Genomic DNA, 26943 nt, shown 5'->3' with positions numbered 1-26943 from the left:
TCGCGTTTCTTTCGATATGCAACGTAACTATGATTTCACGCAAAGATGCCTAATGTACCTTCAAGTAGGCTTTCAAGTAGACTTATTCTGCCATTAATGTCTAAACACTAATGTATCCTCTGGATTCTTTTTCTTTTTTTAATAAACGAGCTCGTGGTTTTTTTCTCTTTCTCGATAAATAGCGCGATTTCTGGAACACTTTGTATGTCGTCACTATCTCGTTTAAATTCCAGGATAGATATCTAAACAACAGGTTTAGAGTTTAGACATCTGTTAATTTCGATTTCTTCTGTAAAATTTAATTCCATCTATTTTAACATTTAGTTTTCTGTACAATTCTATATATTGGGTCATTTAAAAAGTATCCGCAGTTTTTTCGTTCAAAAATTGAACAAAAAACCGCGGATATTTTTTAAATGACCTAATATATGAATCTCAAAAATTTTATAATTTTAATATGTAAAAATCAAAAGACAATTTACTAATTTATTAAATCAAGTAATTTTCTTTAAATATTTTCGAATAATACGATTATATAACTTGTCCAAATAATTCGTTTGACACTGAACTTTGTCATATTTTTTAAATTTACAAAATATTTTAATAAACTACGAGGTCAAAAATGTTCTGCACTTCCCATATCTTTAAGACAGATGGAGCGGATTTTGTGTAATGGCAACAGAGGTAAAACGAAGCGTCAGGCAAGGCCAAGGTAAAGGTAAAAGGTAAAGGAAAGATACGGGGAATGCGGGACTGGAAGAGAAACCATGCGCGGCGAGCCACGCAAAAGTCAACGAACCTAAATCAGCGTATACGATAATGCACATAATCCACGCTACATTTTTAATCGCTATATATACTTTTGTGGATATACCATTAGATGCATATATAATATCTCATGATGTTTTCGAAATGGATCTTTAAAATGGAAATCTGATACTCGTCAACTTAACATTTAGTCAATTTAATCTTCGATCTGTATGACTGTAGCAACGAATCATTTGAATCCAAAGCGAAAATGTTTGGACGGTTGTATAATCTATATGACTGGTACTGAGATTCTAAATTGTAAGTAAAAAAATTAAATCTTCTATTAATCGCCATAAGGCGGTGGTTTACTTGTATTCTGTATTTCAAACAGATGCTTAGGCATAATTTTCGTATAACTGTATAGCTGTATAGCTGAGACTTAATACTGAAAGGTAATGATTAATTGCTGTTTAAGTTATAAATTTACCAATATTCCGCGATAATTTGCGCTTCAGAGCATGCATATGTTTAGACATATCCAGATACGTTTATTTAATTATAAAATGTAATAAATAATCAAGGATTACTTTCCATAGACGTTGTATAATCTAGAAATTATCATATTCTTTAAGCATCTTATGCGTTAATTTTTATACATAATAAATAGTATTCCAGTTTGAATTTCGCTGAAGTGAAAATTGGACTTATATTTTCTTCTGTTAAAAATTTTGAAAACTGAAAAAGAATAATTCTATTTACGTATGCATAGACATCATAGAGAGCCTTGCTGGGTTTATGCCGTGTATGGTTTATCACAGACAGAGGCAAACGACCGCCGCATAACTTGCAGCGCCCATCGAGTCGTCCGCGAATAAACGGAGTTAACGGTTGATCCTCTCGTATAAGATACATACATACAGAATCAGTTTTAAGTTTCGCTTTATGCCCGCTTTGCGCAATGGCCGTCATGCCGTGTACTTTACCTTCTTAAAATAATATCGCAAATCATTGTTGTGACACGTTCCCCTATTAAATAACATTCATACGTCAATAATGATATAACATAAAACGTACGAAGCGTATATTTTTAAAAAGTTCCAACACAATACTGAAGACTGTGACATGATGACTTGTTGATTTTCTCGCAGAAACGAACTTTACATTCATTCGACGTAAATTCTATAAAACGTTTCGTACGACGATCCCATTCTGGAATAAGCAAATGCTATTTTCCTACAGGTGACAGTTTTTTTTTTTCTATCACAAACGCATGTTCATGAATAACGTATCAGTTCGACGACGAGCAAAACAACGTAATCTCGTGGCATCGGAAAGCCGTGAGTTTCGTCGAAATAACGAATTAAAGGCACCAACACGAATGGGAAAAGAAATCTCGACCGACATTGTTCTCTCGAGAAGGAAGTGGTGCATTCAGATCACGTGCCAACTGCATTTGCCAATATATATCGCTTAATCCATGCGTAAAATTTGCATAAAGGCTGCCTTTTGGCATGGCGAGTCGTCGCGCCGTAAGCTACAAGTATTGCAAAGTGAAAGCTGCGAAGCTCCGCCGGCGAAGCTGGTTTTGCGTGTCACGTATAGCTGGTGAAATGCATAAACAGACAGATCGTTTCGTTTACAATTCTTTCTTGTAAATACAAAGTCAATTGGTGTGACAAAAGGCTGTTACCTCCGATAATCAATATTTACTTTCCACGAAACTTCTTTACATAAAAAATAAATTTATAATGACGAAAGAAAGACGATGTTTTTTAAATTACAATACCTAATAACATCTCAAACATAATTTCGGGAAGTACAATCACGAAACGTTTCTATGCAGATTACAGTTTTGTAACGCTTGTGCTTTCCTCCGACGTAAAGGAAATCATTAACTGAAAAATTATTGTTTTATTTTATTCCCGATGCATGCTTGTGATTGGGAAAAATTGTATCATTTACGGTAAAGATAGATGCGAGTGAATACTTCGAGTTGCGATACTTGTAAGACAAAATCTGATGAAACATCATCGATCTCTGGAAAGCATCTTGGCATATTTCCATGGACAAAACTATCAAAATAAACGCTTGCGTTAAACTCCACCTCGAGCTTGTTTTCTTTCCTCCTATTTTTCACTTCGTATAAAATTTGACGTTAAATATATAATATTTTTTTATATCTCGTTATTAATCGATCTCCTATAATCCTAATTCGATAATTATGCAAGTATCACAACATGAATTAGGCCCGTTTTCACAATTATATAGTTACTTAAAAATTGAAAATCAAAGGTCACCAAGAAATTCATCAATGAAATTCATTTATAAATTTTTTGATAACTTTTGATTTTTAGAGATAATCATTTATAAAAATGAGCCTTAAAATCAAAATCGAAACAGAAAGTAATTTCTCCTTCAAAAATATAAAACTTGCGATTAATGATGATGTCATATTTTTTTTTTAACAAAAATGGTATTCTAAAAGGATGCATTCTCTTTTAAATATATTCTTGAATAAGCCATAAGTCTGAACGTTTAGTCATGCTCCGAAGAACGGATGTCAAATGGACCTGCCGTGAACGGCGATGCTCAATCGTCTTCGTGACGAGAACAATTATCGGCTCGCGGAAGCGTCGGCCGCGATGATTTGCACAACGCCTGTAGACGGCTGTCATTTTCCCTTCTGAATTCCATTAACGACTTCTTGGCCGGTCAGCGAAAGTGCGTTGACATACGTCTCTCGAGCTGCGAGACGAAAGCGCTTTTCTGCGCGTGTCGCGCCGTAAAACGACGTCGCTTCTTCATCGCATGAGAAAAATCGACGGCTATTTGCGTAAAAGTACGTTGCAAAAAATTTATAAGCTTCTCGGGTCGTAAAATTAGAAAGCGGGTATTATACTCTCGCGGTCGGGAAAAGAGTTATATGCGCGCGGCATACGAGATGTCACGATTTTGTGAATAATAAAACGATAAGATTACGAGGTACAAACACATCATGGCTTTCTAACAGTCCTTGAGTGTTGTATAGCTCGTTAACGTGCCACTCCTCATCATCATTCGACATAAACGTTTGATAAATTATTTATTAGTCTCCGTCTTCGACCTTATTTTATCGCGATCCTTTCATATTAAATAACTTTAATCGCAACTTTTGTCATTTTTTATTTTTTCTCAGAGACCTCGTATTCTTAGCATATTCGGCATGAAGTAACATTTCATACTTGATAAATTTTCTAATAAACTTTCTCGAAATAGATATTATTTGAGCAGATTCTGTATAGGCGATTAATGTTAGCGTTTTCGCTGTTTTAATAGCGCGTTTTCGCTGTTTTAATAGCGCGTCTGCTTTCTACATTTGCACTGAAAGTTAAAGTTAGTTAGTGTTTTCAAAGATATATTTACTCACCTGACTTTGACCGACTCGGTAGGACGCCGGGTCGACATCAACGGTAAGCAACATGTCTTCCACGGCGCGACGTTCATCGGTCACGGGACTTCCGGGCCGTGCGTTCACGTCGCTTGACAATAGTCCGAATCGACGTCTAAATTCACCTAAGGCCATGTGCTTCGGAAATCCAACTTTGTGTAAGCGAACAGCATCGATTATCTGGCTCCCTCGAATCTGTTCAAGCACACGTTGAAATATGTATACGTTAAATTTATGTGTGATATTAGGTCTTTTCTTTAAAAAAAAATTAGATGCTAACAAAATTGATTAATTGACTTATAAAAAGCGATATTTGGAAAGTATCTGATAATATGAAACTGATGATCTTTTATTGTTCTGTAAGATTTTATTTTTTATTTTTTAAATTCTTCCCTTAGAGAATTTAATATAACTTTACCTGTGATCGCAGAAGAGGCACATTAATGACGTTGTCCTCGCTCTGATTCGATTTCACGGAAAGAAGACTCTTATTGTCGGTACAACCGGCGTTATGTTGAGGCAGAAGGCAGTGCACAAATTTCACGCGAGTTCTCCGCAGTGTTTCTACGAGACCATCCTAAAGACAATTAACTCTTGTACTTTTCCACTTAATATGTCGAAGGCGACGTATAAATAAAGCGAGATAAATAAAGAATCGCCGTATTGTTCTTACTAGATAACGAGCTAGAAAGAGAAAAATGAAGAGCAGCAGAAGGTAGTATCCGAAGGTTTCATCGAACATTTTCAGCGTGACAAATATCTCGCGTCTCGCTTAGGGCGAAGGTTAATACACGTTAAGTTAGTTTGCACGACGTCTGTGCGGCCTTGTGATAATGTTTTATAGAACATGCGATAATAGTCTGATCTTTGACACTGCGACGACCAATTGTAAATAACGTTAAAGGAATAGGTCAACTATACGATGCCGCGAACATTTCAAGAGGGAAATCGAAAATTCGTTAATAAAGGAGCAAAAAGTTCAAACCACTACTAATTTAAATTGCCATCAGAAAGGAATTAATACTCACTACAGTGAATTTCACTTGTAGACAAATGTTCTTCCTTTTTACGGCCGTGAATGTTCTTCGTATGCTCGAGGCTCGTCTCAAAGATTGCGAGCCTTCCAGTCCTGGCATGGAACTGCATAGAGCACCGGAAACTCCAGCGCCTCGAGCACTTACGAACAACATGCTCACATGTTCTCTAAAATTTTATTAACGTACAAATATAATGACAGAATTTATTTAACTTATTAGAAGAATTTACATAAACAAGTCTACAACGTTACCTTGTACTTTCCTGAAGTATCGTAATGGCACTCTTGGCGACGGGATTCTCGCGTGTAGCTTTAAGCCAACCGGTGGCAGTGTAAAGAACAGGATTTGTTCCCAATAGATGTTGTAAAACGAATTGATTATTACCAGGCGCTTTTCGCAAAAGCATTTGATGATCTATAATAGTGATATATCTCGTGTATGATATACTATCGTTTTCATATGTAAAATTAACATAAATATCGAAAAATTAATTTTACCTCGATCTCCATAATGAGAAAATAAACGATCTAGGAAGGTTTCGTCGCTGCCTCCGGGACACACAGTCTCCTCATCTAGCAGCCAGAGTAGTCCTTTTCGTTCCATCTGTCTGCCGCCGCTAAGATCGCTTTGACTAGTTCGCAACATTGTCGCGCTTTGCGAGCTTCCGCGATCCAGGAGGGAAACCAAACCTTGAGGTGATCCAATGCCTTCCTCGTCATAATCGTCTTCGTAATCTACATCGATACCTTCCTGGACGTATCTACATTTTTACATTGAATAGCCATAATATTTATTTAATAATCATATAAAGAATATTTGTTGAAGAATTAATCTTACAATATTGTATAAATAATATATAAGTTATTTCTAATATTTTTAATTAACCCTTTAGTGCCACACTACGGAAATAATATACTTGGATACAGCACATTCAACTAATTCAATTGCCTCTAATTTCATAAAAAAAACCATAAACATTTTTGTAAACATTTTTTAAGTCGAAACGCCAGACATTAAGGAACATAACAATGGAGTAAGAAAATGTATGTATCTTCATTAATAAAACGGTTATAAACATTGCAAATTGAAGAAAACCAGGTTATATGATCACAAAGGATTAAAAAGGACTAATAATTTGAGAATCTGTTCCTTATATTTCATACCTATCCTTTGGAGCTACCAACGTAGTATGATGAAACAATAACTGCAGACGTTCCTGCAAATAATTGTGGCAAAGATCTTCAAAGGTTGCACCAGTTTGTCGACCGCATGAAGCAGGATTTTGAAAACCTGGCGCATCACACAGTAGCAGAGATGAGACTGTATGTATAGCGGATGATATGGATCTAAAAAACGACAAAGAGAATTATTAATAAGATACTAACTAAGAATATAAATGCTGACGAAAAGAGAGTTTAATATCTTTGTATTACACACACACAAAATTTAATTTTTACGATTTACATCCTTGATGCTACTCAAGCTTTCAAGGAAATCTTTCAAAAATTATCAATGATATCAATCTTAATTTTTAAAAATTACGATACATAAAGTATAACATGAACGAAGAAATATTTCATGACATTCGAAAATTATTCAAACGAGCAAATTGTATTCGATCAATTCATTTACTTATTGATAAGAGCTGCGACACAATGGAAAACTTCAGAATAGAGTCCGATTAGAAGTCCTTCCAAGGCATCAAGCCCCGTGACATCTTTGCCCTGTTCCGTTGGGCTGGGTGTCCTCAGAGCTGGTCTCGGTGTGCTCGGTGTTCCGGCACCTCCTCCATTAACGGAGAACACTACTCGACTCAGTTCCTCCACTGTTGTGCCGAGCAGATTGGCGGCTTTCTCCGCGCATTCGACTCTCGCGAATTGCCACCTGCTTTGCGAACTGGTGCCAGCTTTCACAGCGCCAGCACAACTCAAATGATAAATGCCAGCCAACACTAACCAAATGACTTTCTCGTCAGCCTCGGAGATACCGAGTATTCTAAACGCAGCAACGATGCGATTAAACTCGACCATAGCTCGCTGTTTGTCCTCATGCTTCTGCAGAGGCGTGACGAAGGGGTTGTTTTCGGCGACTAGATTCGTGAGGTGTAATTCCTTTCTCAGTGCACCTTCTGCGCCCGCTAACAAACGGTAAACGGCGTGAAACGTCGGATCCCCGTTTGCTCGTCGGCCTATCCTTGACTTCTCCAGCAGCAGTACCTTGGGAGAAAAAGCAGAATGTCATTTATTTCGCCATGTAAAGTCTTAGGTAGTCGAATGGTTCGAGGCAAAAATATACTCTCTCACTTGTAGAGAGGCCGATGCGATTTGACCCGACTGATCAAAGTCGAGACTAAAGAGCTGCGTGAAACGTGTTGCATTCGAATTCATATGCGTTCTACTATTTCCAAAGGCCTCGAGAACTGTAAATAGTGCATTCAGCTTTTCGATCGTTAATATCTGTAAAAAGGGAACGATCTTCACTTAAAAACAATCCGTAAAGTGCTAATGATGCATTTCCTTCTTTTTACTCGCCTTGTTAACCGTACCAGCGGCCAGCACGAGATAATGAAGGGCGTGTTTAAAATTCGTTGTTTTCCCCGCTCCACTACGCCCGAGAAAAACTAGAGAATGATCCCTGCGTGTTGCCAGCATTCCTCTGTAGGCTGACTGCGCTATGGCATAAATATGCGGCGGCATATCTTCGCTTTTGCAACCTCGAAACATATGCGCGACCTACAGCAAGAAGGAGTGGAAAGAATTTTAATTTCAGAGATAAGAATCTTAAACGTGAAAATGTAATAAATGCGAAATTTAATAATACATGAATTGATGCAAATTTTTTAAATTAATTCCTTTTGTAAAGCACACAAGTCGACAATATCACAATTTTATCAAATTGTGACATTGGAAAACTCTGGTATAAGTTAAGTAAAGTTCCAAAGCGACCTTACCTTTTCAGAATAAATCGCCAAGGGCGCGACTGGATTGATAACGATCATGCTGTCTCCTGCGTACGTGTGTATCAAGTTACTAGCATAACGTTGCCGCAGCGTGTGGAGAACGGATGATTCATTCAGAAATCGCAACTGAGAGAGTTCCTCAGCTTTATCGAACTGAGGTGGATTTGCCTAAACAAATGTAAACAATGAATAAATTATAATAATAACGTTTAGTGTTTGATCGATTAATACGTACATAATTGAAAATTAATTATTTGTATGAAGTAACCATAATATACCTTCTCTACATCTTCTTCGTCTACGAGCAATTCCTCTCCAGAGATGGTCAATCGGATCCTCAGTTTTCCTGTGTCGGGATCGGTGGAACCACATTTTGAGGCCGGAGTAAAACCTCCACGATGCAATAACCAAATTCTCTCGGAAGTTAACCATGCTTGTTCTTGCGCCAAATGCTCTTCCGATCGCGCCTGTGCAACATCACAAAGAAACACATATATATCAGTATGCGTGAATCATCTATATTTATTTTCTAAACAAAGGATAAAAGAATATTTCTTATATTGAGATCTGCCTTAAAAAAAGATAAAGGTTTTTTTGAAAAATTCAATTCTTTTTAATATGCGATTTCGATTCAATAAATAGAGGAAAGTCGCTGATACTGAGGGCTGTTAAACCGACATTCCCTTATTTCTCAGAAACTAATTATTACACTTTATTAATGCTAATGAAAACATGATCTGTTTGGTTAATTAAAAAAGTGTAAACGCATAATTCGTATATTTATGGCTTGTTTCTGAATGAATCAGCTGAATATGAAATCAGCTAAAAACAAATTGTATGAATACGAAAATAAAATTCTTACGATTTTCTTTTTTGTAAATTGCGTGATTTAAATAATAGCGACTATATTATTAATAATATTACATCGTTTTAAATCCTTGTAGTTTCTTAAATGAGTTATATTATTTTCTTTCTTAGTTTTTTTATAATACGATTTTAAATATAAAATCGAGGTACAGCGTAAACCGGCATACCTATTTAAAACAAATCACACTTATATGCTAACTTAATCTTTGTAACTTAATCTTTGTTGCTTTAGTGTCAAATATCTATCGGAGCTGAAGGCAATGGTATATGAAAAAGCCCTTGAAAAACTATCGCGTTACATATTTGCATTTTGCAGAACAGCATGAAGTAAATACCGCATATAATTCATCAAAAATGTTTTATATCGAAGTGAAAAGATTCTGGAAAATCTTATATACATTCACTTGTAGATTTTATATAGATAATTTTTGTAAAAGAAAAAGAATAGGAATGCATGGCATTACTGCTCACTGTATCAGTTTTGCCCATTTTGTCAGATGCTCTTATGAAAAAATTAATTATTGCAAAATTAAACAAACATTATAAAAACTGCTTATCTGATAGAAGACACCTTTTAGTTTGTATGTATTTAAAGTTTTATTTTTGTTTAAGAAATATTGTCTAAAAACAATGTGATATATCGGTATCGGCGATCTTCCCCTACATTTTTTTTAAAGATATAATTAAAAGCTAAAACTTAATATGATATCTTTCTTCAATTCTTGATTGTATTTTATTTAGATAATTACGTTAATTAAAGATTACGTTAATTAAACAGAAAATTAGTTAGCTATGTTTTTTTTTTCCAATTATTTACGTTTTTCTTTTCATTTACTTTCGCAGTCACGCGAGCCCCTTTTTTTCCACGGCACGAAATGATCCCGTAGCCTTTACTTTAGCTTTATAGAAATTTCCCACTGGTAATTTACTAAGAACGGCCTAGCGAGGACAGTGCACACCTACACTATAAAGTTGAATCGGTGACGTCCTCAACGATTTCGCTACCGGCGGCGGTCAGACGCGATGAATCGTTATGAAACATCTTATTGCGTGGCTGCGTATTACGACTACAGACGAACATTCTTGCGTACCATTAACTACGACTACTTATTAACATCCAAATGACATTCACTCGATCCTTTCTATTTCTATCTTCCCTCATTTTCATGTGTCCTTGTGTTCTTCTTCAGAATGAAATAATTACGATCTCGAAGGCATAGACAAATAAGCGTCTTCATTTTGTTATTTCATATCGAAATAATATTCTTGAAATAAGAACAAACGACCTCATTGGCAATATTAATGATAAGATTACACAAACGGTCTTATTGTTAATATTGATGACTTTAGTGAATGTTATCAGCGTATTCTTTATATTATTGATTAATTATAATTATAAGATGTTAATTGAAATTATGTAATCGTTAAATGGTTTATTAATGTTTATTAGGTTTACGCGAACAAAAGTTAAGCGTGTCGCGCGGCTTTATTCTCTTTAAACCTGTGAATCACCGTCGTCGGTGCAGCTGTGAGTTCTCGCGTATTGATTTCCGCATCGAGCAATTGCAAAACAGTGACTCGTATGGTACCAGGTAAGGAAGACAGAATAGCGAGTTTCCTGATACATGCATTACTATATCAGGTCTCGGGGCTGATTGGTAGCGCACAACGCGCCATTGTTTCACGAATATACGGCAAACGCCGCTCCTTCAAAGGCCTAAATGAGAAGATTGTTTGAATATTACAAGTTTGCCCTTTAAACGAGTTTCATGCGCTCTCACGCGATGACAATTTGCCAGAAATTTCCTGGGTTCTCTAAAGGCATATATCACGTTGAAGATGAAGCTTTATGCTCTAATCGTGAAATTACACATCAGTATATCTCAATTCATTTTATCGAAATTGATAGTTCGATAAAGGATAACGTCATTTCTAAGATAAATTAATAGAAGAAAGATAAATTGTTTCTTGTATTTTGTATTATTTCGAAAGAATTATCGACATTTTCTCAATCGTTTCGTTGACAAAAAAGTTATTTTCCATTGATTTATTCCAATGAATTCAGCAGCTTGGAGAAACTTCCGATTTTCTTCAAATCTTTTGCAAAACATACCTCGTCCGTTTGCGGCATCACCTTATTCTCCAAAAGGACCTCGAGGCGCTTCATACACTCTCCTTCGTCCTTCGCGCGATCACTTTCTCCGTCACGTTTCACATTCTTCATTATGCTTGACTCTACTTTTCCGTTCTCTCGTATTTTTCGTCTTATCTTCCTAGCCAAGGCCATCTCAAACAACTCCTCCCATTCGATAATGTCTTGAATTGGTTTCGCGCATCTTTGGTGACCTGATCGACTCCTCTTCGATACTTTCTTCGAATTATTGGCCCAGCTACTCTTGAAACTAAACATCCGGATCCCATTATCCATGCTCGGTATCTTCTGCTCTATTTCCGCTGTGATCCTATGCCACTTGCGTTCCTTTGGCGTCCTGATGACATTACTGTCATCCCAGCCTTTTTCCATTCTCTTAATCCTGTCATCCATGCATCCTACGCGCAAAGTGTCCGCCCAGCTCTCCTTCTTGAAGCTTTTGGTAGCTCGTAGTGATGGCGAGTATTGATAACTCCCATGAGATCCTTTGATTTTTTCTTTGGCATTGGATTTGACACTTGACGTTCGTTCGAGGAAGCGATTTGAGTTGATCAGTCGATTCTCCGAACAACCGTTTTGTCCAATTTCGGAGGAGTGCATGCTGTCGCTGTCACTGCACTCCCACGAGCTCGTACTATTTCTGCTATGTTTTCTGTCGAGGACGACACCATTGCTGAATTCGTGCTGCTTCGAAAAATCCTGCGCCGGTGACTTTAGGATCTTTTGCGAGGGAAAGCCTTGACGATTGTTTTGTTTAGCTATCCCACTGGCATGAGCTTTGCCTCTACAAGATCTGTGAAGAAGATGATGTGCATCGAGCGACATATTATCGACCTCATCCCTGCTGCGCGGCATCTTCTTGATCTCTCTTCGTCAAAAGAAGCAGGTTTCACGTTGTCAGTTTCCCAATGCAATTATCACTAATCCCGACGAGGTTCCTCTTACGCAGCTTTCCTAAGTTTGCTTGAGAATTCACATCTATAGAATTCTTAATTAACAGTCGAAAGTTGAAAATTTCTTCATCACTTAGCGCGATAATGTGAGATTATGTCTTTAATGTAAGATGTTTGATAATCATAAAACTTTGTTATACTATATGTCTATGTTTGCCTTGGCTATCTTGATTGGTATTCACTATTAGTGAATCATTAATTCTATCATCCTATTAATTCCATATTTTTCTTGAAGTCACGACATCCAATAGAAAATATCAATCACTTAGTTCCCACTATATACTCGCAATATGTATTCGATACATGACATATCTTTAAAATCTATTCTCGAGCAGTACCGCTGATCATCGTCATCAAACTCGATGGAGTATTAATTCATGAAGATGTGAATGTCATCACGCAAATTTATCAATTTTCTGACACGGTTCTCTCAGTTTCCGTTTTAAAGCGTTTCAACCAACGACTCACATCCGCGAAAACTAAAACGCGGCTTTCTCCAGGAGATCCTTTCATGACGCGAGGCTGCTACGACGGTCACGAGGGCAGGACTCGATCACGAGGAGCATCACGGGGGTCTCCCGAGTGTCGACTGAAGCAACGCTGGTGCTCCAAGACAGAGACAGGTCCTCTCGTTGAGGAGAACCGAGGAGAACGAGAGAGGCGTGTGCCCACGAGAGCCGCCCGGGAGTTCTTTCTCTCCATCACGAAACGTAATTCTCCCGCTCGGCTCGTTCTCCACGTTCCTCCGTCCTCGTCTCCCGCTTCCGTCGCTCAGACGTCCCCTCTCAGTCTCTCTATCGGTCGGCCGACTATACGCTCGGCTTTGGTTACTCCAACGTCCTTCCTCCACGACTTGTACAGACGGCAAACAGTCGGCTAGTAGGCCGATCCGATTTCACGGTTCATTGCGAATCAAGATGCAATTAGCGCAAATTCGGAGATCCAGGCGAAATAATTCGACATCTTTTTTCGCAACGTAATGTTATTTTTAATACATATATATCTTGTCAGTAAAAGACAAGACTCAGTATATAAGTATATTCTTTACAACATAAAATATTTAAAAAAACAAACAACAATTTTGCATTTAAATTATTCAAAATTAAAATGGTTTAATATGTTCACTCATTTTATCTACATATATAGTTTGAAATTAATGATATAGATGCGTTCATTGTCTGAAGTTAAATGGCAAGCTTCCTCTTAGAGGCCACGGAACTCAACCTACGGAAGCGTAACGTAAGCGCAACCAAGAATCGTTTCTAAGAAATACTCGACTTGATCGTTCGCTTCAAATATATATAGTTGCCGTTTACTGTCCAAAGCTCCCGCGTTTTTGAAAGCTTTGAACGACACACGAAGGAAATGCCGGGAGTAGTATAGAAGTGTTTATATATAGCTTTCTCTTCAGAAGGGAGTTCTAGCCCAGCACGGGAAATGTCTTATTTAAGGAACTCTCAGTCTAGTCTTGCTTCTTAAAATGAAAACTCGCATATAACGAGTTTTTTTTTAAATAGTTTTTATACTCTGTATTTTTTAAGCAGTTTTATACTCTGTATTTCGCCTTTTTGTTTTTTTCCAAAGATATGTTCTGTTATAGAATACATATTATACTCTCCTGCATTTTTTAATTTGAGTTTTACATCTCGCAGCTATCAGAATGACGCCATCGTGAAGTTTAATTTTGCACATGATTATAAGTGTGGCAGAAAGAAATCACGATCTTTCAAAGTCCGAGGAAAACATCTATGGATTAGTCACGTGCAGTACGTCGAAGCGACGACTCGCACGTGCTGCCGAGAGAAGCGCATTCGTGAAGTTTCGAGGGAGCTGCACTGAGCTGCTATTTTAAGAAACTCGTAACACGCGAGATTGCGTCCAACCAAACCGAGTTATCCGTCGGGCGGACATTGCCACAAACATTGCCAGTACAGAGAGACGTAATATAACGACGCAGCCGGTGTTTAGCTCTTTGCGATTCGAGTATCATCGCTATATTGGTCGCAAGAAACTACCACAGAATTTCTCGATGTACGATAATTCGCCATATTGACTGTAATGAAGTAAATGATGAAAACAACTCTCTTTTAGCTTCTTTCCTCATATCAGTTGAAATTCGCAGAATAAGAGCCACTTGGACGAGATAATACCAAGGACGTGTAGCGTTTGATCGGTTGTGAGGAAAGAGGCAATTAGTTTTCTAAACGCGCTATTCTAGGTTTTAAATTATGCCAGACCGATGACGCATCGTTGTCATTGTTCGACAATGATACGTATTCATTGCGGAGACGAGGAACGTCCTGAATCGATTGTCGTGGGTGGATTACTACACGACAATTTCTCTGTTACATTTTGTCTACGACGCGTGGGACGTGTCAGATCGATGAATTAGAAGTAGATAAAAAAAAGATTTACATACTGCGTGGACGCATACACCTCTAAAGTCAGATCTTCAAAATAAAAGAATGATTTGGGCTAACTCGAGAGCGTCATGGCTTTGTATTTTAACACGATTCGGTTGGACGGAAAAAAAAGATGTATTAACAACATTAGTCAATAGAATATTGAAAATAATTATAGTATGAAACAAATAACATTTTATTAAAACAAGAGCAGAGATCTGCTGAAAATGGAAGAACGATTTGAGTTGACTCGAGATTTTTGTGTAATAACTTAGCGCGGCATTATGAATGATATATACGAAAAAAAAATGTATTAAATATTAGCCAACTGCAATTTAATTGAAAGTGATTTTGTTAATTCAATGATTATATTGAAACAAATAACATTTTATTACAACAAGAGCATGATATTTATTTCATTAATACTGTGTAATTAAATTAACAAAATTAAACTGTCTGTAATTGCTATCGTTAATCCTGTTGTATTAACAGCACTGTTTGAAGCTATTTACTTCTAAGTTTTTTATTGCTATCGATATACGGAAAAAATGATTAATCCATTATCTTTTTCCATTGCAAATCGATAGTAAAAAAAAATTAGAAGCAAACAGTCGTAATAGTGCGATTTACTAGTATATGTGTATGGAAATTATCGATATAATCGGAAAGATTAAAACTAGTAACACGTAGAATGACGTAGCATATCTGGTATAAATGCTTCGTTTAACACTCGTTTATAATTATCGTCCTCAATTATCGATCATTAATATCATAGTTGCTTTTTTTTCATTGCGACATACGTATCCGTCGATCGACGCTCGTTAGTGCAAACCTTCTGCATAGTAAGAAGCCAAGAGTAGCTCCTGAAGCGGCGTTTCTCACGGTGCACGATGTGTGACCGCGCTTCACGGTAACATTGTTCCGTGCAGCTGATTCGCGCTATGCACATTTTTTATGCTGTGCTTAGTGGAGAACGGGACGAAGAGATAGGTGGAACAACTGGAATTAAAGGTGTAGGTCGAAACGGCCGGTGATCTCTCGATGCGGAGTACATAACATATGCGACAAACAAGGCGAACTTGACGCACTGCATTCAATGAACAATTAGATTTCAATAACCGTTATCTTCTAATGCAGCACATGTCACTGTCCGATTGTGCTTCCAAGATTCATATTACCGTCTTGAAAAAAATAATAATGAAATCTATCATTTTATATGTCACGAAGGTAAATGTAAATGTAGCTATAAATTTAACTGGTATTTTGCATTTAAGAATTTACAAGATTAACTACAGTATATATATCTCGATAAGAACCTATCGAAAATATCGAATATCGATAGAATCCATGAGGAAAGGTCGTTCGAGGCCGCACCAGATTCTTGAGAGAGGGAGAAAAAAAAGAAATGAAATGGAAAACGAGTCTTTTAGTCGCTCATGCTGCGCGAATTGCTAAACCGACCTTGTGCATTGTAGCGATTGGCGTAGGCGTGGTTGCAGCCGGTGAAGTTATTAAGTTATTAGTTAAGTATAAGTGGTAGATTTAAGAAAGGTGTCCAATTCAATGTGAAGAAGAAAGAGAAAAAGTCACGAATGTTAAAAATGTACGAGAAGGTCAGAAGGTGAAAAAAATACATTTTTTGTACGAAATGGTTGTTATTGATAGCCGCTTTTAGGTGATCAGAAGAAACATGACGATACTAAATTAACATTTGAATCAAAATTTAATGTTGTTTTTGACATTGCTCTGCGAGCAAAAGAATAACGTTCGATGACTCACGGATTGACTGGTACGGTCATAGCAGACGCGAGTCGTAAATCTATAAAGCGCGCGTACTTGGAGCCGTACTTACAGTGCAAGTAACACGCTTACATGCATGCGTGTAAACCATCTTAATCCGATTTAAAATAAGCTTGAGCGACTCGCTCGATAGAATCCATATATTCGCAATATGATTACTCCATTTTCTGGGCATCTTCCTAACATTGTTTATTGATTCCTAAAACACTTACAACACAACTATGTGTTGTCAAATTCAAACTTGGCTCTGCAATGAACTCTACGAGTTTTACATAAATTACTATAAAAGTATATCTGTATAAATAAATATAAAAATATATCTGTATGTATAAAATAATGTATATAATTACATAAATACAGAAAAGAGTTAATAAGAGGTGAAATAATAAGAAATGAAAAATATCATTTTTAGTGTACATTATTATACATACACAAAAAGAACTCCATGTTAAAATGTAATTATCGACAATTTAAAAAAAAAAATATTCTTTAAAAAGCGAATTTCATTTAAGAAACAAAAATAGTCACATCAATGCTCACAAAGAGAATTAATTCCTCGACGGAGTAAAAGATCGAGAAAATCGGAAAGTGTACGGTATCCACAAGAGGGCAATGCGACGCGACGATTACAGGAGGCAGAGAGGCAGTGTCAGAGAGACGCTAAGAATCAGCCGGAGCGTAATGCACGTGGCAATCGTGACATCTCTCGCCTATCGCAATCAAGATGCCTCTCCCTACGAGCCGCTGATGGCTGGGGTATAACGCGTTAACGCTGTCTTGCATCAACGTGGGCAGATAAGAGGGCGGGTGCACGTATATACACGTATGTACCTACGTACGTGGATTCCCAAGCCACCACGATTACGTGCATAAAATACAAATTACCCGTCGTGCCGCGCCGCGAATGCAGCGACCGACTTCGCCTTTTGCCTACCGATCGCAATTACATGCAAATTTATTCGCAGCGCTTGAGTGGCCTATTCATTTTTGCGAAATAACACGATGCCGATGAAAATTTAAGCGATTCGCGCCATTTGGATTTTACGAGTTAAACTGATAGCGTATTCATATCTCAAATTCATTAAATTTGGAGAAACTTGCCTCTGTAATATTATTCTTCTAATTAAAATTCGAGTCGCGAATTATGTGACGTTCATCCGAGGTTAAACGAAGGATAAAAAAATGTTGTTATTTTCGCTGCTGAAGTGTAGTACGTGTTTCATCAACGGTATGCCAGCAATAGCTTGCAAAGCCATAGATGCGTACAACGCGAGAGGCCGTTAAACTCGCGTGGCCCTCCGCTCGCGTGGGCAACCTACTTTTTTTTTTTAAACGTCCGATATTTATAGGCTGACGTCATTGCAAGACTGCAATCGTAGATGCATCGTTTTTAGTGTCACGTATTATCGCACACTCTCTTAAGAAAGTACTTCTTGTCAGTAATAACATTTGCATTGATCTATAGTAAAGAAATAATGAATTTACGGCATACGTCGTTAACGATTGCGGCGGAGCTAACGGTGCGATTTTCCGGATGGAAAAGGAAACCCTGCTCACGTTCTTACGTACGGCGGAGATATGATTATTGGCCTACATATCGCGCGACGAACGACCGGCGCGGCGCAGCGGGGATCCCCCGGCAATCGGCGATATTATCACGCGTATATACTCAGTATATACTCAGTACCTTCCTCGCGGGCGTAATAATAGTGCTGCAGCGGTAACGACGTAATTACTCACTACGTAGCGCGTAACATGCAATTCTAATTACGTAATTTAACATTTACGTAGCTGATACGTTGGGGCAAAATGGGCGAGTGAGCGAGCCGTCGCACCGTGAGAGAGCGGAGAGCGTTGCAAATCGTGTACCACCCCAAGCAACTATCGACTTCGTATTTTGCAGCTGTCTACAGATCTGAGTTTAGCGGCATTCGCCAGTTCTGTGATTAATAAGATCACAATTGTTTTATTGACTTTCAGACGTCTAATATCCACGAGGTGCGACTGTTCCGTCGTTGATCTCGGAAATAAAGCTCGCGATATCGAAATGACGAAATGATTAGAAAGTTTTATATTCAGAGAAAAAGATACAAAGTAGTAGTGTATAGATGACAACTATACAAATTTTATATGTAGAATTAATGTACAATAGTAGTACAATAGTAGTAATATACATTCCAAACATAATCTTTCAACTTTTATTGCAATAATTATAAAAGATATTCAATTATATATTTTATATAGGGATATCCAAAAAGTATCCGGTATCCGGCACTTTTTTAGTATCCGACCGGATAGTCAGATGTCATTAGTATCCAGAAATATATCCGATCGAAATTTTATATCATTAAATTGTTGAGTTTTTATTATATAAATGTTCTATAAATAAATGTGCATAATGTTATAATATCTTATATATTGCTGCAAAATTACAATTTTTTTTCTGCAGTTATACAGTTATCATCTCTATTGATAATTAAACTCGGACGATAACATTAAAATCATAATTGTTATCACTATTTTTCCTTTACAATCTCTTTTTTTTGTCCATCTTTTTCTTTTTTTATTCAGCTTTTTTTTATTGTCATGGAATTTGGTCGGATATCCAGAAAATATCGGACATCCGACTCGAAAAATTGCCTTCCCGATATTGGATATTCGATATCCAATAATTTTGATTCGATACATCCTTAATTCTACATATATGATTTATACAATTGTCATTGTGTTGAAAAAATGTAATAAATTTTAATAAATATTTGTTTGAATAGTATTAATTTAACATTTACTTATAGTGAACAAATAAAACTAAATAAAAAGATTATAGTTAAATCAAATTAATGATTTTGATATCTAGATAAATATATATTTACATTTTTAGTAACTATTCATCTAATATTATTCAAACAAATATTTATTAAACTTTAATACATTTTTCTCAATGTACTATAAAAAATGCTTCTTCTTTCTCTGAGCGTATGTCAAATCTTCAAATTTAATTTTTTATGAAAATTTTTTTTTCAAAATTTATATTTTTCTAATCTTTCCTTGTAATTTAATATAAGTCAAATAATCTATATTCTCAGATTACCATAAACGGTGTGTGAATTTTTAAAGAACGTTCAATGAGAGAAAAATTATTATTCAATGTATACGCAAGAAAGTTTTGAAAAGGGTAATTTTATTGAAAAGTAGGAAAGATATTGCTGTTCTCCACGACGGCATGTCGGCAGCACGTTCTTTACTATGCCGCTATACAGTCGGCTTTATCGACCGTCAGTAAATATTTCATTCCGCTGTGCATTTTAACATCAACATAAGTCACACTTTGTTAGAGCTAATTGCCAATTACGACACGTCGTTGCTCGTATCCGACGTGTGTGCAAATTGCGCTGTTAGCAACGATGCCCGTGTTCACGACCGTGTTCGTTTCATTTCCCAAGACAATTGCGTTATTTTGCAATTATATTTGTATTACTGTAAGTGAGACTGGTGAGATCTGATTTTCTATTGCGAGTTCGACAGAAAAGCTTAAACAACTGAATTAATAAGGACACAATTACAGAGTAATTGTATATACCAAAGTAAACTAATCTACGTTTACCGTAAGATTTATGAGAGTATTTACACTTGATAGATATTTCTTCACATTCTACTTTGAGATCGTATTAAATAGAATATCATCAAACTGTCGCCGAGGGCTTTAATAACGAGTCCTGTTATATCATTCCATTAGTATCGTGCGAAAATATAGTTAATGTATGTTTTGACATATATATAATGCAATTTGCGTTTCACGTTTATCGATGAATTCTGCAGAAATGCGGATGCGATACCGCTCATTCTTGAGCATGTTCGTTTGCAACGGCGCTTCGATCTCGTTGCGATAACGAGTAGGAATGCGCATTGCGTCGCGTGACAATTTAATTTAATGAAGACAGCTTCTCGAAAGCCTGCAAGCTCGACTACCAGTGAAGCCGCGGAATGAATGAGGACGTCCAACATGTGCGGAAATAATGGTGACACAAATGTTCATTTTTGCTCACAATATAAGCGTCAATCCCGGATCAATGTGTATCTCGCTTCAATACTTCTCATTGTGATCTATGCAATTGTTGCCTCATTTATAAGAACTGCAGTTTCAGCTCTCGCAATAAAATACCAATTGTTCATCGCATTCGGGAAATTTGCTCGTAAAAGATAATTCTTTCTTTTTGAATAGTATTTACATTTTTTTAGGCTTTTCCTTTTAATTTGCACGATACACTCTGGCTCTTAAAAATGTGTCCAAGCCATGCACCGTGAAAAGCTGGCATTTTCTTGTAACGGGCTGCGCCCGTAGTTTAGATTATAGCTCGAAGTTCGGCGGAAACGAGGTATTACGGTACGAGGCAGTCAGTAGAGATGTACCGTTATGCGATTGCTATGCCACTACGCCGCTCTAGAGAATGTGGGTGGAAAGTGAGCGTCTCTTCACTATTGTCTTCCTCTTTCCTCGCTGCAGCTCTGTCGCATTCCGCTGCAATTTTCTGCCCTCTTTGTGCGTCATCCTTATATTTCTCCGCGTACCCTTCGCTAAGTCGATTGCGTTTTATCTCATTACTTATGCCCTCTTTACTCTTTAGGTCTCTTTCCACACATGATGTATCATAGAAATTATTCAAATTACAAAGTTATAAATATACATATTGAAATATAAAAAAATATGAATAGGAAGCTATAGAGAAGCTTAAAAGATGCAATGAATAATTTAACTTTGACGATTGTTGATTTGAAAGTTTAAGAAATGTTGTGAATTTCTCCACTTATTTCTTTTTCGTAAAGTTTTCTCGACAAACTCGATTTATATATATCGACTATATCACAAGCTTTAAACGTTAAATATTAAATCAACGGAAATAGCAACAGGCTTACTATATTTTGATGAAACCGCAAACTGCCGGACCGGCGAAGCGTGCCGCTGCGGATATTTGCAGGTGCCAATTCGACTTGACGTCCGTCACAACCGCGTCTCGATAATTCCGATAGCTCAGCGACTGGCTGCACCTGCAACGAAATCGACACGTTAATATTGTACGAGTAATGCATATGCATCACGCGAGCATGCCCTTGAGCCTGCCGACGATTGCGGTAAAATTCATTTATGTTCGTTTACGAATAATCACGTCATGAATATCCATGTGATAAATGAAGCGACTAACATTTCAAAGAGATGCGGATGGAAATTTTTCACGTGCCTGGATTGTAATGTGTTAAAATTTCATTGTGAAATTTTTTGGAAAGCACCGGCTAGACTTTTATCGGCTTCCATAGAAAGATGTTACGGTTGAAATAAAAAAAGATATTTATTATTATATAAGGAGAACGCAAAGTTGATATCTCTTGCTCTCTAAGGATTTCTTTTATGTATCAAAAAATGTATCCAAAACTTTCTTGAGAAAAAAATCAGGATTTTATCATATTATATCGGAATTCTGAAAATGTTAAAACGGAAGTATAATATCGAACATATATATATATATATATATATATATATATAGAATACGTGTCAGTATCCTTCGCCGTTCATCTAATCCCGATTAATCACCGTTACAGATGGCTCCGCCTGTTATCGACGTGTCTGCGTACCCGATATGCACACACATTGTTCATCGAACGTGTATAACGGGGTACGCGTGCATACACACGACTTACGCGCACGGGGCCGAGCTCGTGCTCTCGTGCTCAATACAGAGAGAGAACAGGAAGCAGGATGTTGACCGAGAGGGGTCTGTGCCGCGTGGCGTGTTACCTATACATAAATATGTAAATCACGTCACGTTCCTTCTGACGACGCGACTGCTATGTCGTGAACAGAGAAAGAGAATGAGAGAGAGAGAGAGAGAAGGGGGGAGGAGAGAGAAAGGAGGGGGGGGGAGCAAGGACTGGATCCCGCACATAGATATGTATATGCATTGAGGACCAACAACACCCAGTAGATGCAGCCTTCCCTGCCAGTATTTCCCGCTTGCATCGTCGACCATTCAGTTCCTCGGAGTTATCACGATGATAAATGAGAATTGCACATTAAAGCAGGTATCTTCACGCTCTGATACGCCAGGATGGCTACACGCGATATTTTCAGTTTTAAAAGATATAATTTGTTAAGAAACATACCTGCCGTGCAAATTAAAATTGTGTTAAAATAAATGCAATTCTTAAAGGAAGAATTTCTAATAAAAAGTATACAAATTTTTATACACCCTGTATGTAGCGTATAATACGCTCGATTTATGAGTGAATTACATCCGGTTTTTCCCCCTTTGCGTCTCTCTCTCTCTTTCTCGCTTTTATGCTCATTTCCTTTCTCTTCCTCTCATCCTTTTACGCGCCCGATATTTCCGGATATTTATATGTTTGAAATGATTGCGCTCCGAGGTGCTTAAGTGTCTTAATTCTTAAATAAATAAATACAATCATATATACACGCATAACGATATTATTCGCTTCCCTATGCACGCATCGTAGCTGTACTTCTATTTTCTCCGAGAAACGTTTCGTCATCGTTCTTCAAAGAAATACATCACCACGGTGGTAGTTATATACGGAAACGCGCGTCGCATTTCATCGATCTTTAGATGTTTTCTGACGCGCGTTGACGCATGAAATGCCCGAATTTAGCCATTCAATCTACTCCGGAGATTACATTCTGCGTGCGTGAGGAAGCAGTGAAAGGGAGAACGATGCAACGGATACAACGGACGGAATTATACATTTCGTTTCTGGCCGCGGGAACGCGGCGGCATTTTTAGCATTCCATGGCTACAGGGCAAGGTCAGACACGCTTGGGCATCTTCTCTCGCCTCTAAACTCCTTTTTACTTTTATATCCGTTCTCCAGATCCGAGCCCGGGCCCGCAAAGTTGGCCCCTCTTTATGAGGCGCACGCTCGTGGTAGTCGATTTACTCGATGGTGACGATGGAAGATCGGATTCTCGGTAAGCCTGCTATTTTCACACGACCGTCCCTCGTGTCTCGAGTACAGTTTTATTAGCGGGGACCGTGACTCACGATCCCGCTATATTCGTTGCCAGCAGTGGCAATGAACCGGCCGACATCGCACCGCAATCATTTGTCCTACCAAGAGTTCGCCCGCACCTTTTGTGCATTCATGGCTGGATCACATTCATTCTCGTTTAAAATAAGGATAACGATATGGTACGACGAGTGGTTGGACATCAATGAAAATAATGTTAGTTTTTGTAACATTGTTATTTAACGTCATATATATATATAGTTATTAGCTGCATTCAGTAGAAAAAGCAGCTTTGCAATTGTTGTAACAAGTCTTTAGTATGATTAGTTTATACGTTTAGATTTAGTAAGAAACTAAGGATAAGACCAATTGTATTAAAGAATTTTACAATAGTTGCAAAGCTACTTTTCCTGCTAAATACACTCTCCCGTTGTCTATGCAAACAAAAAATACGGAAATACAAACTTTCGATTTTACAATTATTAAGGAACAATAATATTTTATTCAGCCAAACGTTTAATTTTCTCACATTCTTTAAAACCAAAATGGGAAAAAATTGCATGATAACCATTGTTTTTATTGATTAGAATGCAATACATTTCGCTGCTGCGATGTATTAAAGGTCTACGGAACGACACTCAATCGACCCCTTTCTATGACCTCTGAAGAACCTAAAGATTCCACGATGCCTTTCACCACGTTCGACGAGAATTTTCCTGTGCGATAGTAAACAACATTTATACCTGTCTTTTAAACGATATTTTTAAAGAGCCCAAGGTCAATCGTGACGAACTCGATAAGTTAACAAAACGAGCGATAAGCTAATCATTGACAACCGATAATCTAACATAAGGTCGCTATATCGTTACAACATTATGTTTCACCGCGTTCAATTATTAAAGACTGCTTTCCAATAAATACCATCAGATTTATGCTAATAAGCTTGTCTCGCGTTCAACGAGAGAAAGGTTCGTTCACAGAATACAAAAGGACATGACTGATATAAGTCTGTAGAAGAGAAAAGTATAAGGGAGAGAGAGTATGTCGTTTGCGCAATATTCAAGATACGCTCTGACTTCCCGACTTCTCATCATTCAACTGATGAGAACACTATTGTGTGTGTGTGCTCATACATACACACACACACACACACACACACACACACACACGCATAATACAAGTATAAAATCTAGGTAAAAAAATATACTCTTGAAAAATAAATCCTAAAAATTATTTTGCAGACACGAAAAAGAAATACATGTTAAAAAAGAAATGCGAAATGTTTCTAATTATTAATTTGTATTAGTAATTTCATATTTTTCTTCTTTAAAATTATTTAGAAAAAAATACTTGCGTGCATTTGTTTTAAATCGCTGTAATTATTAACATAAGGATTACCTTTACAGTGACACTGCTGGCAGAGCTCTTGATGAGATCGATGATCTCCTCGCGCGACTTGTCATCCACGTTGATCCCATTGACCTCGATCAGTCTATCACCAGGCAATAGACCCGTGTCATTGTTATGTTGCACTAGAGCGCCAGGTTCGGCAAAAATCACTGGTCGCATCTGCGTGACGCCGTTTGCCGCTCGCTCGACGATCACGGCGCGACGAAGCGAGAAGCCAAAATCATTTCGCGGTGGAGGTTGCCTCTGAATGGTGAGTTCCCTAGGTTCAGGTAACTCGAGCGGCACGATCTCTGGGAGTTGTAGTTCGATTCCCTGTTCTTCAAAGGAGACCGACGACCGCCACCTCGAGAAACCCTGGGACTCACCAACGGGCGATAGACTGAACGGTGGCGTTGCAAAACTCGAGTTTGTTGTGTCTGTCAAGGAATCCGCGGAAGGACTAGCACTGGTAACAACCTGAATATAATAGAGAATACTAATAGAGGTTACGTGTTGAAAAATTTATTGCTTATTATTTATTATTGATATGTGTTTATATATGATCTTAAAAATATAGAAATATAAGACAAAGTTGAATCTTGAATTATGAAATATCTATAACACATTTATTATTTAGAGTTTAAATTAAAATACTTAGGTATTAATGAAAATATCTGTAGCACATTTATTACAAATTTAAATAAAAATAATAATAAAATTTAAATAAAAATAATAATTAATAATAGTTTACATTCACACCAAATTTTAATTAAAAAATTATTTACATTCACACAAAATATTAATTAAAAAATTTGTTTATAAAGATATTTACGGAAAATATAGATCTACGATCACATGACAAATATTGGCAAAAAATATAATTTGCCCTTGTTTCACGGGATTTTCTTTCGATGTGTCACATCGTATCAAATTTTAAACAAACCGTCACTTGGCATCTCATTAAACGTTTCGGAAATGATCCTAATAATCGGGTTTCGCCACGGCCGATGCGCGGAAGAGAAAGCGGAATGTTATCTAACCTGAAGCAATTTGGCGTCGATTTGATGATGTTGCTGTTGCTGTTGCTGATATTGTTGCTGAATCGTCTGTTGTTGCACGATGTGCCACGCGGTTTGACACATCGTTTCTTCTTCACTGCAGTCGTCCTTGTTCAGAACGCTGTTAAGATGTGTCGGTACGTTCTGATAGGTAATCACCTCGTTCTGAAGAGTATTTCTCACCAACAGATTACTGGCTTCCTGATAACTAGTTTCAGTGCCGTTCTGCAACGTACTTTCTTCTGAAAGAACGTTTGCGGCGCAGCTGTTGACAGTCAATCGGGGTCCTTTGAGAATTCCTCGCTTGGGCGGTTTTGGCGGTAACGGCGGTAGACACTTGCCGGTCTGACCGCCGGCGTGACTCGTCGTTGTCGACGATGTAGTCGTAGTCATCGTCAGAGAGGTGAGAGATGCCTCCGACGAGTCACTCTGCATCAAACCGTCGGGTGTTCTAGTAGTCCAACTGCTGACACCGGCGCTAATCGTCGAACCTGGACCTGCGTTCTGCGAGGCGTCTAAAAGATCGCGGTCCAGATGTGCGAAAAACGACGCACTGTAATCCGCGGTGATGCCACTCGGTAACTTTTCCTTCTCCTTCCGACGACCAGGAATTTTCAATGATCTACGGACCTGTAACAAATCGCCAAAGAATGACATTTTTGAGAACCTTTTCAAATCAGCGGTGCTGAAAATATGTACCATACAGAATCCTATGAATTTTCTCAAGAGATTTCTTTTATTCTTTGAATGATGCGATTGTAATGATGTGTTGTCCATGTTGCAGAACAATTTTGCAATTTTTATTTTTCGTTAATGTATAACGAGTATGCGACCAACACTTCTTATCGCGTGAAACCACATCCGGTTGGCGACGATACTGATCTAAAGAAAAGAAGCTTTTCAAGACGAAATTTTAATGCATTTCTACGCTCTTTATTTCTATCTAAAAATTTTCTTATTACCGATTAAGTTCCTCATATTGTCATCACCGATATACACACGTTTTTTTAAATGCACAGTTTATTAATATCAATTGACGAAAGCCAATGGAAAATTTTATCATTTCGTGATATTGATAGCACTGTTTATGCCGATATGATTTGTAATCTGAACAAGATATCGTTAACTTCGTAAG

General features: G+C 37.5%; 1 protein-coding gene across 2 annotated transcripts in view; it reads right to left on the bottom strand.

The window, feature by feature from the left end:
• LOC105145487 (Myosin heavy chain-like) overlaps positions 1 to 26943 on the bottom strand; it is a 53343-nt gene that overhangs the window by 21877 nt on the left and 4523 nt on the right. The window contains exons 3-16 of one of the 2 annotated variants that reach the window (XM_011055039.2): positions 25791 to 26438; positions 24760 to 25227; positions 21262 to 21393; positions 8452 to 8640; positions 8165 to 8341; positions 7746 to 7946; positions 7518 to 7670; positions 6847 to 7430; positions 6378 to 6560; positions 5712 to 5974; positions 5466 to 5628; positions 5206 to 5380; positions 4596 to 4754; positions 4157 to 4372 (exon numbers count right to left, since the gene is read on the bottom strand). In XM_011055039.2, coding sequence (XP_011053341.2) covers positions 4157 to 4372; positions 4596 to 4754; positions 5206 to 5380; positions 5466 to 5628; positions 5712 to 5974; positions 6378 to 6560; positions 6847 to 7430; positions 7518 to 7670; positions 7746 to 7946; positions 8165 to 8341; positions 8452 to 8640; positions 21262 to 21393; positions 24760 to 25227; positions 25791 to 26438 — 3711 coding nt within the window. Of the gene's footprint in view, positions 1 to 4156; positions 4373 to 4595; positions 4755 to 5205; positions 5381 to 5465; positions 5629 to 5711; positions 5975 to 6377; positions 6561 to 6846; positions 7431 to 7517; positions 7671 to 7745; positions 7947 to 8164; positions 8342 to 8451; positions 8641 to 11153; positions 13169 to 21261; positions 21394 to 24759; positions 25228 to 25790; positions 26439 to 26943 lie in introns of those variants that run through there. The other variant, XM_011055040.2, reaches the window with a different exon arrangement.

The sequence above is a fragment of the Acromyrmex echinatior genome, chromosome 4 (genome assembly GCF_024713525.1).
Source record: "Acromyrmex echinatior isolate Ae372 chromosome 4, ASM2471352v2, whole genome shotgun sequence".
Classification (NCBI taxonomy): domain Eukaryota; kingdom Metazoa; phylum Arthropoda; class Insecta; order Hymenoptera; family Formicidae; genus Acromyrmex; species Acromyrmex echinatior.
The sequence above is the reverse complement of the archived record's forward strand: the minus strand, read 5'-3'. Positions and strand labels throughout refer to the sequence as shown.